Genomic DNA, 18,204 nt, shown 5'->3' on the forward strand with positions numbered 1-18,204 from the left:
TCTGCTTCCTGTTCAACATTCTGCTAGCTTTCCCACATTACCATGAAAGCAAATCTACCTGGAGAATTTCACGCTCCATTCTCACTTGCATTGCACATGCTTTGTAGCTAACCTTTTATTTATTTATTTATTTATTTATATGTTTACTTGCAATTCTTAAGCGTGGTTTTATTTTTGTATTGTTACCTCCCTGTCCTTCATAATCAGCATATTTAGCTGTATCAGAATCAGTATATAATAACACCCCTAATAGTTAGCATGAGTGGGAATGGTTAATACATATTAACAAAAAAATAAATAAATAAAAATATTAGTGACATTTGATATTACATCAGACTTCTATTACCAAAACTAGACAGTAAATAAAAAAAGAATTCCCTTTTTTAGCTTTATAGTTTTTCCGTCATTGAATTATGTAACATGCACAAGATCTGGAGTCAGTGCTTGGTTTGGCAGAGAATCACAGGGGAATCCACAGGAGAAACACAGCCTAATCTTTTAAGTAAATCTCATTCTACACAGCTGCCCATCCAAGACAAGCGGGCAAAATCCAGTGGCTTTGATACAGAAGTGCTTGTTTTTCTTTCTACCAGAGACCTTCTAAGAGGTAAACTTTTTAAATCAGAAACACAGGAAACAAACACTGCAAGTGATGAATGAATAGCGGCGTTAAAGTCTGCAAAGCAAGAGGAAAGACATCAACAAGCCCAAAAGCCCAGTGGGAGGGAGGGATGAGAGGGAGAAAATGAGCATTTGAAGCTAAAATGTAAAAAAAAAATTTTAAAAATCTATATGATATTAAATTATCCAGACAGCAGAGGTTGGACTGAGACAGGAGCAGGAGCAGAAGTTGGCAAACTGGAGTACCTGGCAAGCATTCATTGACTTGAAGCTGGAAAATTCTGTTCCCACAGAGCCTGTTTTTCACTATTGTCTCTATTTACCAAATGACCATTGACTAGTGTTTTAGCACCAACAAGCACTGATTACCAACCAACTGAATTGGAAAGAAGGCTGGCCTTTTATGCTAAGAAGAGACACTGCTTCCATTTGAGAAGTTGTTTGAGTGTGTGGACAGCTTTGTTAGTCCACACTGAACAGAAACACACCTAAATCATTTAAACACACATGCTTCTACAGACAACATCTTTTGATATCAGTCAGCACAGGCTGATTGACGAATGATATGTACTTGCCCTGGGGTGATCAGTTTGTTCCATAAATTCTGATTTATTATGAGGTAGGAAACAGTATATGGGAAATGTGATATAAAAATGAAGACAGAGAATACAGAGAAAGCAATCATTTGAAAATCTCATAAACCCAGATTTTATTCACAATAGAACCTAGAAAGCATATCGGATGTCTAAAATGAGACATTTCACTATTTCATAAAAAAATATTACCAACATGCAGTAACAAAAGGCTGGAAAATAAGAATTGTTAAAATGTAACATTTTGCAAATAATACATTCACTGGCGACATGTGAGTAACATGATTGGATATAAAAAAAAAGAGCATCTTAGAGAGGTAGCGTTTCAGAATAATGTTGCTCAACATAAAATCCTAAAACTTCGAATATCATATACATAATATCATCTAATACTGACAAAGCCAAGAAACAGTATTGGATGCCTGTGATCTTTAGGCACTCAGAAGGCAGTTGATTAAAAACAGGTATGATTCTGTCATTGAAATCCCTGCGTGGGCTCAGTTCACTGTGCTGTCCACAAATGCAGGTTACAGTTCTGAAGAAGAAGCCATACCGGAACATAATCCAGAAATGCTGCTTTCCTGTCTGGGCCAAAGCTCATTTAAAATGGACTGAAGCAAAATGGAAAACTGTTCTGTGGACGGACGATTGAACGTGGAAAACTTCACTGAGTGCATCTTCCAGACTAAAGAAGAGAAGGGATATCCAACTTATTATCAGCCTGCATCTCTGATGGCATGGCAGTGCATCATCAGTGCCTATAGAACTGGCAGCTTATACATCTGATAAAAGGTTTATTCAGGTTTTAGAGCAACAAGTGCTCCCATATAGATCCTACCTCAGGAAAAAGCCTTGCCCATTTCAGCAAGACAGCAGCAAACTGCAGATTGTATTCACAGATAAATAAGACCCAGGACTGCTGAGCAGCTAGAATCCTGTCGGATAAGAACAGGACAATATTTCTCTCCCAGAAGTTTGGCAGCTGCTCTCCTCAATCCCCAGATGTTACCTCTTTCTTTATTGTTTATAAATTTTCTTTGTTCTATAGTAAATAAAACTAGCATCAATGGGATTTGCAAATCATTGCATTCTGTTTTTATTTATTACACTGAATCTCTTCTTTTTGGAATTTGGGTCAAAGGCAAGAGTGAATGCCAGATGGTATGGCTAATTCCTCCTTTGCAGGATTTAGAACCAGGAGAAGTTAAACTAAGTTTTCTAAAAGTCCATCAGGAATGGATTTAAGTTCAGCAAGAGAGGTTGATCCAGGGCTGCAGCCCAATTTAACTCTTAGCAAGCTCATAATTATTTTGATTTTAGCTTAGTATACAATACAACTAATAATTTCACAAATCAAGCCTATCCTTACCTCTGGCAGTCCATATAGTGACACTCAGCCACAATCCCAGGAGATCAGCTGATCTCAATGCCAACCTGAATCAGCTGATACTCAATGAATGCACTATTTGTGGTGCCTACTCTTCTGCACATCTGCAAACCACTTTGGAACCTACCTTCACCACAGCTCCTCTGTTCATGCTGTATTTGACTTAGTGAATGTCATATCTGTGGTCTTGCTGCTTGCTCAGGTGCCAGAACAGAGCCATACCACCAAAAACACATGACTTCAGATGTAAACCATAATCTTTACTTTCAATAAACTGTTCACGAATCAAATCTTAATGATATCAGACTGATGGTATGCTTCATGTTGTCTCCATGTGCAACTGCCTTGCACAGTTATATCTCTATCCTAATCCTCTGAATGATGTTGTATAACTTGTGTTTTGACCACAACAGCAGGACCACAGTATGTAATCCATTTACTGCAGTCCAAATACATGTTTCATAATAATGCTTTACATGTGAGGCAATGTTACAGATAATGACAAAGCTTTGGTTTTACTCAGCCAAAAGTAATTATTTAATTTCCCTACTAACCATTCACCTTCTGTATTAGAAACTTTTTCCCTATCTTCTTCCTGATGCCGTCTGTCCTTTTTCCTTTATTTACGAATGTCACAGCAGATGATGTTGGTGGCACTTAATAATGATTATGGAAATGCATGAAGACACCCTTATTGAATGTCAATGGAAAACCAACATTTAGGTATTTGTGTAATGACAGCGGCCATTGAATGCTGTTTAATGAATGAATTCGTGAGTCCTGTGAGAACTTTCCCATAAAGCCTAGTTTCTTCAGGAAAGCCTTGTTTCCCTTCTCTACAGGGTAGTTACTAAGTAGTCTTTCATTATTTGAATATGGCAAACAGCCACTGAGTTCTTTCTGGGGAAGTCACAACAAGTAATTTAACTGTTAGTTAATGAATGAGGGATTGTGGTTTGTGCCACACAAAACTGACTTTTTTGTCTTTGTTTTACAGAAGTAAGGCTACCTCATGATGCATTGTTAAAGTATTTCAAAATTTGGGCCATGGTAACTCATCATTATCTGTAGTTCCCTGCAATTTTGTGTTGCTCAGGAACCACTTAATATGAATTCATTAATTATCAGGTTGTTTCGTATTCATTCGTCATGTGTTTCTTAGTAACTGCTCATTTTTTCCGTATCATGTTTTCAAATTCCTGGCACACACAGTCTCAAAACATAATGAAATATGGATATAAGCTCTGAAGATTCAAGTATATGGCAGCATGCTGGAGAAATTAATGCAGTTTGTAGAATAACAGCTAGAAACTGACGCTGATTAGTATTTAGATCTTTATAATCTATCCAGTAGCTGTCAAGAGATCTCAGTCTGGACATAACGACAGACTGCAATCATGTCCCTACTTAAAGTATACGTGGTCAAACAACTCTAGTTATGCTCTTTTTGCAACTCCAAGTGATGTCAAAATGAGAAAGTAATGTGACTTCTAACGAACCCACATTAGGTCTCGGAGGAATTGCACTTTACTGCTGCTAACTGAGCACACTGGCCTTCGAACACAATGGCCAAAGAATAACATGACAACTACTTCTATTTATATAAGTTCCTTGTCTAGTGTTCAGGCTTGCCAATTAGTCAAGTTTCTCTCTCGAGGATGCTGCCAGTTCTGTGCTTCCTAAACTTTTAACACTTGGTCACTTTGAAATATTGACATTTTCCAATGGCAAGTTTTCCAATGCTTCTTTTTGTAGTGAAGAACAGCAAAAGAGTTCCAATGTAGTCTAACAAACCACACTTTCACCTTCACTTTGAAATAAAGTTATATTACAAAACACAGTCAATCTCTGAAGGGAGAGTAAACATAGTCCCTGAATGTCTTCAAAGAAATCTCTAAAACTTGGTGGAGACATCTGTTAAAAGGAAACAACAGTTATTTTTCTGTTTTAGGTGATGTATGACTGTACATCTTCAACTATCATGGGTGCAAATTCTAGTCAAGTGAAACCCAAGTTATTCAAGCTCTTTAAAGCATTAAAGAGGAGTGTCAGGAGGGTTTTATAAGGTGTGAGAGCACTTCAGTCTGTCAAGTATATTTTGACAGCTCATCTCCAGGGACCGTGTGACAAAAACAAGGCATGGAAGAGGGGAGAAGCAAACCAGCACTGCACAGTAAGAACTGTATTTGCCCCCTGTGGTTTTATGTAAAATGGATGAGAAACAAGCTCTGTGTCCACAGTTTTCACACAGCCACAATGTTATGTTAATCCTCAATTTCCCAAGACACTTGGGGTGTTTGTTTTAGCCAAATAGATTTGTAGAGCAAAACTGGATCTCTAAATCATCACCTGGCCACTTGCCAACATGACCAGACAAGACAGGCACACCAGCCAAAGCCACAAAGTATTAGCATTTGGCTGGTAAGCTGATATGCACGTGGCATGTTTAACATACTCCCTAATAAGATATATGGCCATGCTTCCTGTCTGAGTAATATAACCGTATATTTGAAGAGAAACCTGACTGCTTCAGCAAGGCTCATTCAAGGAATGCAATTTCAAAACAGTGTAAAAAGTGAAGAAACGTATTTTTGCTCCACAAAGCTTCCGGAGGCCTTTTTTAAAGACAAAGCATTTTCATGTTGGGTACATCCGATTCTCCCAAAATCAAGGCAAATAACAGCTATGCTGGCATCTCTGTGAGACACCATGCTATGAGTGTCAACACATATACAGTCACAGTGTGAGCATGCCTAGGCTGCCATGGACTGAGTCCCTGAGCACAGACAAGAAAAAGGCCCAACTCCTCTATGCAGCAGGACAGCAGGATTAAAAAAAACGAAAATAAAACAATGGAGAGTGGTTTAAAGAGAGCTTTAGTCTCTTTGTAGTTACGGTCCAGCTCGCTCTGTCTCATATGCTTCTATGGTTGCATTATCCCTGCTGTAGTCAATTTAAATGTTGCTGTTTTGTGTCTTTGTACTTGTCATGTTACATCTCTTTGTAGTGGTTTTTTACCTCTGTAATCACTTTTGTTTATGTGTCTTTTGACGTATCTCTCTGTAGTCATGTTGACTTTTTATTGCTATTATGCATCGTTCTGAAGTATTTAAGTGTCTAATTGTTGTCATTTTCTGTCTCATAGTAGCTGACTTGGCCAGTATACTATTTACCATGCTTACCATCTTAGGCCACTGTCACACAGGCCTAGGGACCAATTGGTGAACCCTGGTAACTTTATTCCCCAGTTGGCTACAAATCGTTGGTGGAAGTTAATATGAAGTGATTGCTAAAGCCACATTTGCACAGCCCTAGACACTGGTCAGTGATATCTTGGTAACTACCAGCCACTAGAGCAAAGTACAATGTCCTCAACCACTACGCTAGGGGTTGTGAATGGTTGCTGGCAGTTGCAAGCAAGAAATTGGTTGTAACGAGGTATACAGTGCTGTATCAAAAACTTCCTTCCCTTTGTGTCTGGTTGTCACAGTAATCTATAGTTTGCATGGAAGATCCTGAATACCTGCCAAAAGGTAGTAAGCTGTAACTTGCTGCAACTTTATCGGTGAATGTTCGCCATCTCCATTTGTATTCCACTTACTCAAGTTTTAGCACATCTCGGAGAATAAATGTAGAGTATTCAAGGAGAAATTCATGTCTTTCCCAGTGTATGTATAGAAAACCTCCGCACCTTCTCAGATTGTAGAGTGAAATTCAGGTGGAGCAGGTGCTAGCTAGATGAGTTTTCTGCAACACATCTAATTGATGAAAGGTCTAACTTGCCAAAAGTAATTAAGTAGCCCACATTTTTAACTTGAGCTGGCTTCTTTCACTTCTACACTTTCTCTAATTAATTGCACCGTTTTAGCTGTTAGAAGTTTATGACTCAGCACAGGAGGTTTGGCTGGAATGGTAATTTGGCACTTGCGCAATAAATTTTTGCCCAAGGGCCTCTCAACTGGTTCAGCTTTATCAGTGATCTCACTTATTATTATGCATAAAATGTGGGCTCTCCTAGCTTCATTACTGACCCCATTACAAATATAATCTTGACAAGTTCAGCAGCACAAACTCATCCGTGACCTCGTTAATAACCATCCATAACCTCGCCACTTGATTTCGCCTATAATCTTCTTTTTGACATCAATAATAACCTCTTAAAATCTCACTCATGGTCACTATCACATTTCATAAGATCACTTGTAATATCATCATTATGCCTTCTCACCCTGAAACAAAGCTGCGTTTGCTCAGTGAATCGGTAAACAAATCACAATCACTGCAACGGTGTAACAACATGAGAAAATAATTGCTTTGTGTGTGTTTGTTTTGCATCAGTGTGGCTAATGAGTTCCTTTGTCTTCTCATTAAAGACCAGGGAAGGCGAGTAATAGGCACTGGAGGTCGTTCTTTTGGAAGCACTCTTCCTTTTGACTAATTTGCTGCACTTCTTCTCACGCAAATGAATTTGCTACTTAGGGCTTAAAGCTTCTTATGTGAGCAGCAGCTCGTGACATTTACAGAGACACGGGGAAGCTCAAGGAAGATGAGAATGGATCAGCAGGAAATGGGCAACAGTGAAGGACGGTGGAAGGTGGGTGTATGTGTGTATGTCTTGGAGAGGTTATCTGGGTATGGTGGGACAGTGAGAGGCAAATCAAAGAAAATGAAGGAGGGTAGAGGAAACTCAGCTTCCTGCGGCATTAATCAGCAGCACATGAAACACCAGAAATGACAGCAGAGCTTACATGCAATGGAGAGAGAGGCCATCTCTACTTACCCCAAATATGAAAGCTTGATTGGGCCATTGGACTTCTTTTTTTGTGATAATCATCCCTCCCTCATCCTTTATGTGGTCTCCATTTTTCTTTAAAGGCACTTCTAGAGACACCCAGAGGCTGTGCTAAATGGCAGTCTCTGAATTCTGAATAACCTCATTTTGGGTTATGAGACAATAGGAGCTGGGAGTACACAACAGGCATGCAGCCACTGTGAGTTTCACTGTGGTCATTTCACATCTCGACATCTTTATTTGGCTGTGCCACAGTGATTTGGTGCTATATTAATAAAGCTGAACTGAATTAAATTGAACTGAATCTGACCTAACAGTACTATGGCTTTATGTGATTGCTGGTAGTATATACATTGTTCAGGCACAAAATTATAACCACCTGCCTAATATTGTGTTGGTCCCCATGTTGCTTGTTCCATTGAAAACGTGAGTTGGGGCCTCCAAGGATCGGAATTATTTGTCAAGCACACCCCACAGATGCTTAAATTAGATTTGAGATCTCAAATGGATGGTGGTGGATGTCAAATAACATCCACACGGATGGAAGTACCCAAGGTTTCCCAGTAGAGCATTGCCCAAAGCCTCACACTGCCTCCACCTGCTTTCTTTCGTCCCATAGTACATAATGGTGCCAGGTGTCCTCCAAATAAGTGATGTGCATGCACCCAGCCTTCCATATGATATAAAGGAAAACGAAGATGCTCTGACCCAGTCATCTAACTGTCACAATGTGGCCTATTTCTCCTGCTTCTAACACATCACCCCTCACCATCGATGTTCACTTATCTCAGCCACTAACAGGTGCCATGGTGAAGAGATAATAAGTGTTATCTACTGCACCTGTCAGTGATTAACATGTTATACCTGATTTAAAGAAAACAACTTTCTGTTTCCAGAACAGTTTTAAAGTAACAAATAAGTAAAGGAGTCTGAAGAAAAGCTTTGGGAACTTAGAAGCTCACTCTTCAGTAATCATTGCAGCTTTGTAGCAGCTAAGATTTGTTCAGTTCTTGTTTGGGAGGATTTTTGCCTTTTCTTCCTTCCTGCAAAAGATTTGTAGTTCTTTTAAATTTCTTGGTGGCTTTGCATGTGCAGCTGTCTTGAAATAAAGCCCCAGATTTCTAAAATTTTGATCAGGGTGACTATGAGGGCCATAGTAAAACCTTCAGCTTCCACCTATGGATTATAGAAAATATTTTAATTTAATCTTTAGTTTTATTTATTATTTATTTTACTGTTCACTGATATTTAATGAAATTCATTCTTGCTCACTCATAGTGTTACTGGTTGGAACAGATATATAAGTGTGACTGATCAGCCCTATATTTAACAATTCTGCATTGTTTTTCCCCCACATTTTTCTCATGGCTTTCAGTAAGTTCTCTTTTAACTATATTAGTCTACAATACTTGTTTCCAAAATGCATCTTCAAGCAACTTAAAGAAGTCCAGACACAGGATTTTCTTTCCAAGCTCAGACCAGCTACATCTTTGTTTTGTTCTTATAGCATTCTCTTGGAAAATGGGGATCTGTTAGATTTGAAAACTGCAATACTTTCCTGATGACTACTGTGTGACCAAGCACAACAAGTAAATCTGACACAACTTGGTAATAGTTGGTCATTTCTATTAAAGAGTCCCCCAAACTTCTGAATCACATTCTTCGTATTTACTGTCACTCTCCCTTTTTTTTTCTAAAAAAAAAGAAAGTTTTTAATCTATAACTTTATGCCTTTTAAAGATCACTTCATGCTATGTTCATCACAGTAACAGAAATCTGAAGACGTCCAAACTTTTGCATGCTACCGTATTTTTGTGAAACAGTGATTTGAAGGACTGCAGTAACTTGGTCTCTGCACCACCTCTGTGTGCCCCTTTCTTGTCGTGCTGAAGTAGCACTTGGAGTAAACACTTCACTCACAACAACAGCACCAAACACCTCCATCACTGCTGCTCTCCATCTGTCCTCAAGCCACAGCCATGCATGAATTCTAACATGCACAGACTGAGATTGCCTCATAAGACATATTTTCAAGAGCAGTTCTCTAAAAACCAAATATACGTTTTTCAAAATGCAAAGAAAAACGTCAGATTTAATGTGATTTCTTCACTTCCTGCTCTCACCAATGTCTCAGAAATGATTTGCAGTTGAACAAAGCTTTACACATGCAGGCAGGTGGAGTTTGTTTAGTCATTAGTCATGTAACCATTCATTCTTTGAGGAGAAAAAAAGCCCACATCAACAACAACAAAGCACTGTGCCTGCTGGACTCGAGTCAGCAACACACCAAATGTCAACTTAATGAAGCCCGATATGAGTGTCACTCAATGCTTACCATAGAGAATGGTCACCATGGAAACCGGCATGACCAAGATGCCGAGAAGCATGTCAGCTACTGCCAGTGACATCAAGAAATAGTTTGTGGCGTTCTGCAGCTTCTTCTCCAGGGAGACGGCCAAGATCACCAGGATGTTGCCCATGACCGTGACAGCGATGACCACTAAAATCAGCAGGGCTGCCCAGTTTTTCTGCATCAGCTGCTCCAAGGGAGGACACTGAGACCCGTAGACTCCCACCACGTTATGGTGAGACCAGTTCCCCAGCTGTGCGTCATTGCCATTATGAACCACGTTGTTCCTCTGGCAGCCCAGGTTTGTGGCATTGCTGCTTTGGAGGCCACCTTCCTCGCGTGGAGGCCAGGGGTTAGACCCCAGAGTGCTAACGGCTGTGACAGTGTTAGAGATCAACTCTGACACATTGCCACCATGCAGGTTCATGGTGTCAGCTTGATAAATGCTCAGGACCGCTGCCTGGAAAGTGGGTCAGAGTGGCGGAGAAAAGAGGAAAGTCTGTTCATCGCTCACTTGTTTTCCATTCCCGTTGCTCTGAATATTATAAATACAACACCGTTCATCACTCGAGCAATTAACCTGTAATTCAATATGGTTTACCACTTCTTTGCTCCATCATGTCAAATAAAAAAAAAGAAGAAAAGTCCCCGGATTGACTGTCAGAGGATCAAAAAATCATCTCCACAACGGGGAAACAAAAATAGCATTCTGCTGAATTCAGCGCAACCAGAAGAGCAGCTGTTTGATCTCACAGGACAATGCCAAACGCTTAAAAATGATATCTCGCTTGGTTAATAACCTCACTGTGCCAACAGTCCGTCATCTGGCTCTGTGAAAACAAAGAAACAAAAGTATTCCGTTGCCCAAAATATCCCAAACAGAACAGAGTTGTTTTAGGTCCCATGTCTTCAGTGATTTAGGAAAGAAAAAATCTCTTCTGATTATAGAATCCACTCAAAGCTGGCGCGATGGCAGTTGCAGGTTTCTCCTCCTTGGAGTTTGAAGTCAAGGCTGTGTTCATGTTAAAAATATCAGGTCCATGTGAAGTCGGGAATGTTACAAATCAGAATTTCATGGCCTGGTTGAAGCAGTTATTCAGTAACTTTGTTTCTTTTCAGTCAGTCTTTAATGTATGATCTTTAAGGAGTATGAGAACACAAACAAATAAAAAAAATCCTCTAGCCTTGAAATGGTCATTCTTAAACAGTATAATGACACACTGGTGTTATCAGTTTTACACAAACCCTGACTTACGTGTGAATGTTCAGAATTTGTTTATCCTAGCTGACACTCCTGCACAGATGTCATTATGCTGTACGTGCGTGTTTCCTAATGTGTGTGGAAATCTTCAAGCGTCCTCGCTCTCTCGTCTCAACTCATCCCTGCACCTGTGAGAGTGCGTCGGCAGCCGACAGACATGGATGATGAACATGATGATATCTGACATGTGTGAGTATGTGTCACTAACTTTCCAGTCTCCTTCCTTCACTCGCATTTCTTGACTCATAGTAAGAAAGTATTCCTTGTTCACTGTAACTAAGAACAATGTCAGACCTACAGAGAATTAAATATTCCTTACATTTTTCCTCCTTGTACTTGCATAAGCCCTCAGTGGAAAATGTCAGTCACTCTTCAAATCCTTCATGAATAAACACAGATCTCCTTCCTTCACAGACCTTGATCATTCATTCTGCACATTTCAATATCTTGTCACTTTCCAAAAAGGAAAAAAAACTAAAAAAGAAGCAGAAGGAAGAGAAGGAGGAGGAGGAAAGCAAACTTCTTCTCTCTCTCCCATCAGCAGACTGAAGAGGCTCCGTGTGTTTTCAGCTTTCCAGGAGAGTGCCATTAAGTTGTTGAGTCGTCTTCTGTGGTGAACAGGAGCTGAATGCTATTCTGCTTCTACTCGCTCACGCTGCTTCTCACATGCAGCCTGTCTCTCCCTCCCTCTCTCTCTGCAGCTCTCTCACTTGGATCTCCTGCTCTCGCTCTCTCCCTTTCTCTCCCTTTTTACCCAGGGTCTCTCCCCCGCATACCATTTTGGTATGCTCCCTCTCTCGGTCTCTCTCTCTCTTTCTCAAGCGTTCTCTTCTATTTATTGTGCCGCTTTCTCTTTCCTCTTCTTATTCCTGAATCTGGAAGTCCTGTTGTCCCTCCTTCAGTCGCTCTCTCACACTCTCTCTGTGTTTCTCTCACTCAAGTTAAACCTGCATCTCTCTCAATTCACTTTACTAGCATTACCATATTCAGCAATATGCCAAAGCCCTCTCTCTCATATATATATATATATATATATATAGATAGATAGATAGATAGATAGATAGATAGATAGATAGATAGATAGATAGATACTCATCATGGGTGATTTCTTTGGTGGAATGATTGTATTGCATACATGTTTAATGACTTAAAAAAACAAGAATTGGGTGCACAAGTTTGAATTTATTTTGGATCTTTTCTAATCCACACAGGGGTCAAAAGTATACATACATTTGTGCTAATATTTTGTAAAATGTCCTGGCACAGAGCGGGCTTTTAAGTGTAGAACACACATTCTCAATAGGGTTGAGGTCAGAGCTTTTTGGGTCATTTCTAAACAACTGCAGATTCCAGGATCATCAGATTAAACAGTTCAAATTATTTAGATATGTCGCCACCACACTGCCAAGGTCGGGGAGAAGACCTCAGTTGTCACCCTCAGATGAGAGATTTATTCAGGATCAACCCAGGAACCACCAGGACTCAAGCCTGAAAACCACTGGAACACCAGCATCATTGTCCACAGTGAGGTGTTTTACATTTTTATGAAATGAGAAGGTGCCAACCAACAAAGAAGGACCTGCTCCAACTGTTTACATGGACAAGCTAAATGCCTTCTGGAGAAAAATTTTGGTCACATGAGTCAAAGATTGAGCTTTATGGCCATTTTGCCAGCTGTCAATCATCATGGGATCAAACCTCTGGGGCTGTTTTGCTGCTAGTAGTACTGCACAAAGTGGATTGAATAATGAGGACTACCTACAAATGATTCAACTTACCCTCAAATCTACAGCTAGACGGTTGAAACTTGACACAGCTCAGTTTTCGAACGGGACGGTTATCCCAAACACACATCAAAACTATGTTTAATGGATAAAGCAGGCTATCATTTGGCTTCTGGAAAGGTCTAAGGACCTTGGAAAGAAAAGCATCTGAACTTCTTTAAGTTTCCTTGAAGACATTTTTGAAGTGGACTTCATAAACGCATGGCACAACACAGAAGAGCCACCTCGATGTGACAAGACTCAGCAGTCCATCTGTACCTAAAGAACAAAGGTCAATCTTTCAAGGATGCCAATGTTCACATTTTGGACAGAGAAGACAGATGGTTTGTAAGAGGAGTGAAAGAAGCAATGTATGTCCGCTGTGAGCGACCATCTTTGAACAGAGGCGGTGGTTTATGACACAAACTGTCTGCCACCTATAATCCAGTTTTGAAATCCATCCACAGACACCTTAACTCTCATTCACATCCTGGGCCATCTGACCTCAAGAAATCACATGATAGGGTGGGGCTAGGCTTCACAATGGGTTCACCCGAAACCTTGGCTGATTGTGACCCACACCCCTTTTCACACCTTGGCTTGTGTGATTAGGTAGAAGATCAATAGGGGGTCCATGACCCTCTTGGGGACACTTCCATAGGACTTAAAATCTGGGACTCTCCACAAATTGCTCTTACCACTAAAGAAGCTTCTCAGATGAGAGGTGAAATGTTAGACTTGGACTATGATGACCTGGATGACTGAGAACCTTAGGCTTCTTGAAAGGCTTTCCCAAAGCCCTGATTTTAACCATGTTGAAAATATGTGGACTACACTGAAAAGCTGGGTAAATGACAGGAAACAAAGCAATTTAAAGGAACTCTGACAAGAAAAATGGTCAAACATCCAGCCAGAATTATACCAGAAGATTTTTGATGGCTGCCAATCACGACATGATTTGGTTGGCTGGCGGAATGTGCAGATACATTTGAACAGATGCATTTTAGTTTGCTGCCATCTGTGCTGGTGTTTGGACACTCAGCTCGTAATCACAAGTAAAGCAAAGCATTCACAATTTCAACTGGTCAATGGATGACATCAACTCATCAAAAAATGAATGCTGAGCCAAGAGTGCTAAAGCCTGAAATGCATGTGTATGAAAGGTTACACTTTATTTAATCTGTAGTCAATTACAGATTTACTGCAGGTTTCCATCCTCTAGTCTACTCTAAATGAAGACACAAAGCTTCATATTAAGCAGGAGAACTGTGGAGACTGTTTGGACAAAATTATTGACCGCCTTACATATCACCGCCTTTACCCAGGGGATGCCATACCCTGCATCTATGGACTTCCCAAGATCCACAAGGAAGCTGTCCCACTCAGACCCATAGTCAGTAGCATAAACTCCGCCACTTATAACATTGCTAAACACCTTGCTACCATCCTTGCGCCTCTCGTGGGGAACACCCCACACCACATCAAGAACTCCACCGACTTCACCGACAAGGTCCAGAAGCTTACTCTGGATCTAGATGAAACCATGGTGTCCTTTGATGTAGTCTCCCTTTTCACTTGCATACCCACCACGGAGGCGGTGGAGACTGTCAGAAAACGACTACAAGAAGACAGCTCCTTGGAGGACAGGACCAACTTCACACCCGATCAGATCTGCACACTGTTAGACCTCTGCCTCACCACTACATATTTCAAGTACAACGAAGGCTTTTACAGACAAAAACATGGCTGTGCCATGGGCTCCCCCGTGTCACCTATTGTAGCCAACCTTTACACGGAGGAAGTGGAAAGGAAGGCTCTTGGCTCTTTCAAAGGAAGAGTACCCAGCCACTGGTACAGATATGTGAACGACACCTGGGTCAAAATCAAGACACAAGAAGTGGAATCCTTCACTGCGCACATTAACGCTGTGGATAAAAACATCAAGTTCACCAGGGAAGACACAAAGGACAACTGTCTGCCTTTCCTGGACTGCGCCGTGCACATTGAAGAGAACGGCAAACTCAACATTGAAGTTTACCGGAAGCCCACACACAGTACCTCCTCTTTGACTCCCATCACCCTCTGGAACACAAACTTGGAGTAATTAGGACCCTACACCACCGGGCAGAACATGTTCCCTCTAAGCCTGAAGGGAAAAAGAAGGAACACACACATGTAAAGGAAGCACTCAAAACGTGCGGCTATCCTAAATGGGCGTTCTTAAAGTCAGCAAAGAGGCACAAAAAAGAAGACCAGACACCAGCGTGGGAGGATAAGAAGGACAGACGCAACAACATTGTCATCCCCTATGTAGCCGGTGTATCAGAGAAACTCAGGAGAGTTTTCTCCAAGCATGACATCCCAGTGTATTTCAGACCCAGCAACACGCTCAGACAGAAACTGGTTCACCCGAAAGACAAAACACCAAAACACAAACTTAACAATGTGGTGTATGCTGTACAGTGCAGCGAGGAATGCCCAGACCTCTACATTGGAGAGACCAACCAGCCACTTCACAAGCGCATGGCACAACACAGAAGAGCCACCTCCACAGGACAAGACTCAGCAGTCCATCTGCATCTTAAGGATAAAGGACACTCTTTCGAGGATGCCAATGTTCACATTTTGGACAGAGAGGACAGATGGTTCGAAGGAGGAGTGAAAGAAGCCATCTATGTCCACTGTGAGCGACCATCTTTGAACAGAGGCGGGGGTTTACGACACCAACTCTCTGCCATCTATAATCCAGTTTTGAGATCCCTTCCCAGACGCCTTAACGCCCACTCACATCCTGGGCCATCTGACCTCAGGAATTCGCATGATAAGGTGGGGCCAGGTTTCACTATGAACTCACCCGAAACTCTGGCTGATTGGGACCCACGCCCAGTTTCACACCTTGGCTCAGGCGATTAGAGGATCATCAGGGGGTCCTTTTGTCCCTCTGTGGGGGGTTACTCCCACTAGGTTTATATCTGGGACTCTCCACCATTTGACCTTAGAACTGAAGAAGCTTCTCGGATGAGAGGTGAAACATCTTCAAGTAACTTAAAGAAGTCCAGACGCTTTTCTTTCCAAGCTCCTTTGACTGAGGAGACTGTAGTGTAACTCATATAAACACATTACAAGCAATCTCACATTTCCAAACACATTAGGCATTCATCTAAAAAGTAAATTCATATCTGGAAGCAGCTCATAGTGCTTTGTACTATACAGAAAGTCTGTGTTAAAACTGTCCACATTTTTTTCAGTCATGTACATATTACAGAGGCCACAAGCACACTGCTATTGGGATGCTATTTTTTTTAAATCCATAAATGTATGAATGCAAGCCATCCACCATAAGCAGTGCAAATTAGGTGATCAAAAATAAGCACACCTCTTGAGGGAGTGGGTAACATACTAACCAACATAATCCAATATAAAAATGCAGGTATTATTCAAGTGTTTGTTTCTGAGAGCAACATGGCAGTTCAGATCAAAGAGAGAGAGCTTAAGGAAAATCGATGTTGTGACATCAGGGCAAACTCTTCTGTTAGAAATTGATGGGCACTGTGAGGTCTTGGAGGAAAGGCAACTGTTCTCTGGATACATCTGACAGCCTAGGTGGAGCGCAGAGAAGGAATTCTTCATTACAACAAAAGTCTTCCATACAGACCCACTTATGTGTACAATTGGACCTGTTAGATTGTACAAGAACACATTAGTTATTCAAAAGTGGACATGACTCAGACAATTCAGATATTTTTAAAACTCATTTCAGATACATGAGTGACATCAATGATTACATATCGACCTAGATTTTAATACCTTGTGTTAAATATCTAATACTAGTAGGAAGTCTAACCAAAAAAGAAGTCATGAGCATGATTTGTGATGTTGCAGTATTGCTTTTCTGGACTGATCTCTGTGTAGAAGTCTGACTAAAACCCAGGAATACTAGGAACCATTCAGCTCACTTTAAAAGGTACCTTTTACAATGCCTTATGTACAACCATGACTTGTAATGGACAAGTTTCATTCCCTCCAACATTGCTTTTGTGCTCTGTTGCATGAAAGTACCTGTGTTCAGGACCTGAAGGTAGCCTCTGAACCTCTGGGTTCTGCATGATTCACACTCTCCTCACCTGATTGTGCTCTGAAAAGGGAGTAGATATCCATTAGAGCCAGGCTGTCAATCAGTGCCTGTCAGCTCCTAGATTTCCCCCTTTTATCCTCCTCTAACAGGACTATCCTTCTCCTTTCTTCTTTATTTTCTTCCTCTTTCTCATCTTGTCTTTCTCTCCCCCTTTTACCCATTTTTTGTGAGCATGTGAATACAGACAGGTCTTTCCAGCTGTGTGATGTCCTCCAGGAGGGAGTGCTCTCTATCCAGTCTGGCCTCTCGCTGGCACACCTGCAACATCCATTGATCACTGCCTGAATAAAAGGACTCATTCATTGATTGCCAGATTATTACATTGTAGTGATGTGGTAACCAGTTTAGTTTAAGTCTGTGAAGGTTCCCAGTCATCCAGGTCATCGTAGTCAAAGGAGCTTGCAAAGAAAAGCGTCTGGACTTCTTTAAGTTACTTGAAGACGTTTCACCTCTCATCCGAGAAGCTTCTTCAGGTCTGAGGTCAAATGGTGGAGAGTCCCAGATATAAACCTAGTGGGAGTAACCCCCCACAGAGGGACAAAAGGACCCCCTGATGATCCTCTAATCGCCTGAGCCAAGGTGTGAAACTGGGTGTGGGTCCCAATCAGCCAGGGTTTCGGGTGAGCTCATTGTGAAACCTGGCCCCACCTTATCATGCGAATTCCTGAGGTCAGATGGCCCAGGATGTGAGTGGGCGTTAAGGCGTCTGGGAAGGGATCTCAAAACTGGATTGTAGATGGCAGAGAGTTGGTGTCGTAAACCACCGCCTCTGTTCAAAGATGGTCGCTCACAGTGGACATAGATGGCTTCTTTCACTCCTCTTTCAAACCATCTGTCCTCTCTGTCCAAAATGTGAACATTGGCATCCTTGAAAGAGTGTCCTTTATCCTTAAGATGCAGATGGACTGCTGAGTCTTGTCCTGTGGAGGTGGCTCTTCTGTGTTGTGCCATGCGCTTGTGAAGTAGCTGTTTGGTCTCTCCAATGTAGAGGTCTGGGCATTCCTCGCTGCACTGTACAGCATACACCACATTGTTAAGTCTGTGTTTTGGCGTTTTGTCTTTCGGGTGAACCAGTTTTTGTCTGAGTGTGTTGCTTGGTCTGAAATGCACCGGGATGTCATGCTTGGAGAAAACTCTCCTGAGTTTTTTTTTCCGATACACCGGCTACATAGGGGATGACAATGTTGTTGCGTCTGTCTTTCTTATCCTCCCTCGCTGGTGTCTGGTCTTCTTTTCTGTGCCTCTTTGCTGACTTTAAGAACGCCCATTTAGGATAGCCGCACGTTTTGAGTGCTTCCTTTA

The 18,204-nt window shown here is 41.4% G+C and overlaps 1 protein-coding gene across 1 annotated transcript in view; it reads right to left on the bottom strand.

Annotated features, from left to right (window-relative positions):
• Positions 1–11,856, bottom strand: part of htr2aa (5-hydroxytryptamine (serotonin) receptor 2A, genome duplicate a) — a 101,413-nt gene extending 89,557 nt beyond the window's left edge. Inside the window, exon 1 of the mRNA XM_004566298.3 lies at positions 9,729–11,856. Coding sequence (XP_004566355.3) covers positions 9,729–10,170 — 442 coding nt within the window. The 5' untranslated portion in view covers positions 10,171–11,856. The remainder of the gene's footprint in view (positions 1–9,728) is intronic.
• Positions 11,857–18,204: the final 6,348 nt, after the last annotated feature.

This window comes from Maylandia zebra, linkage group LG16, assembly GCF_041146795.1.
Source record: "Maylandia zebra isolate NMK-2024a linkage group LG16, Mzebra_GT3a, whole genome shotgun sequence".
In the NCBI taxonomy this organism is placed as follows: Eukaryota; Metazoa; Chordata; class Actinopteri; order Cichliformes; family Cichlidae; genus Maylandia; species Maylandia zebra.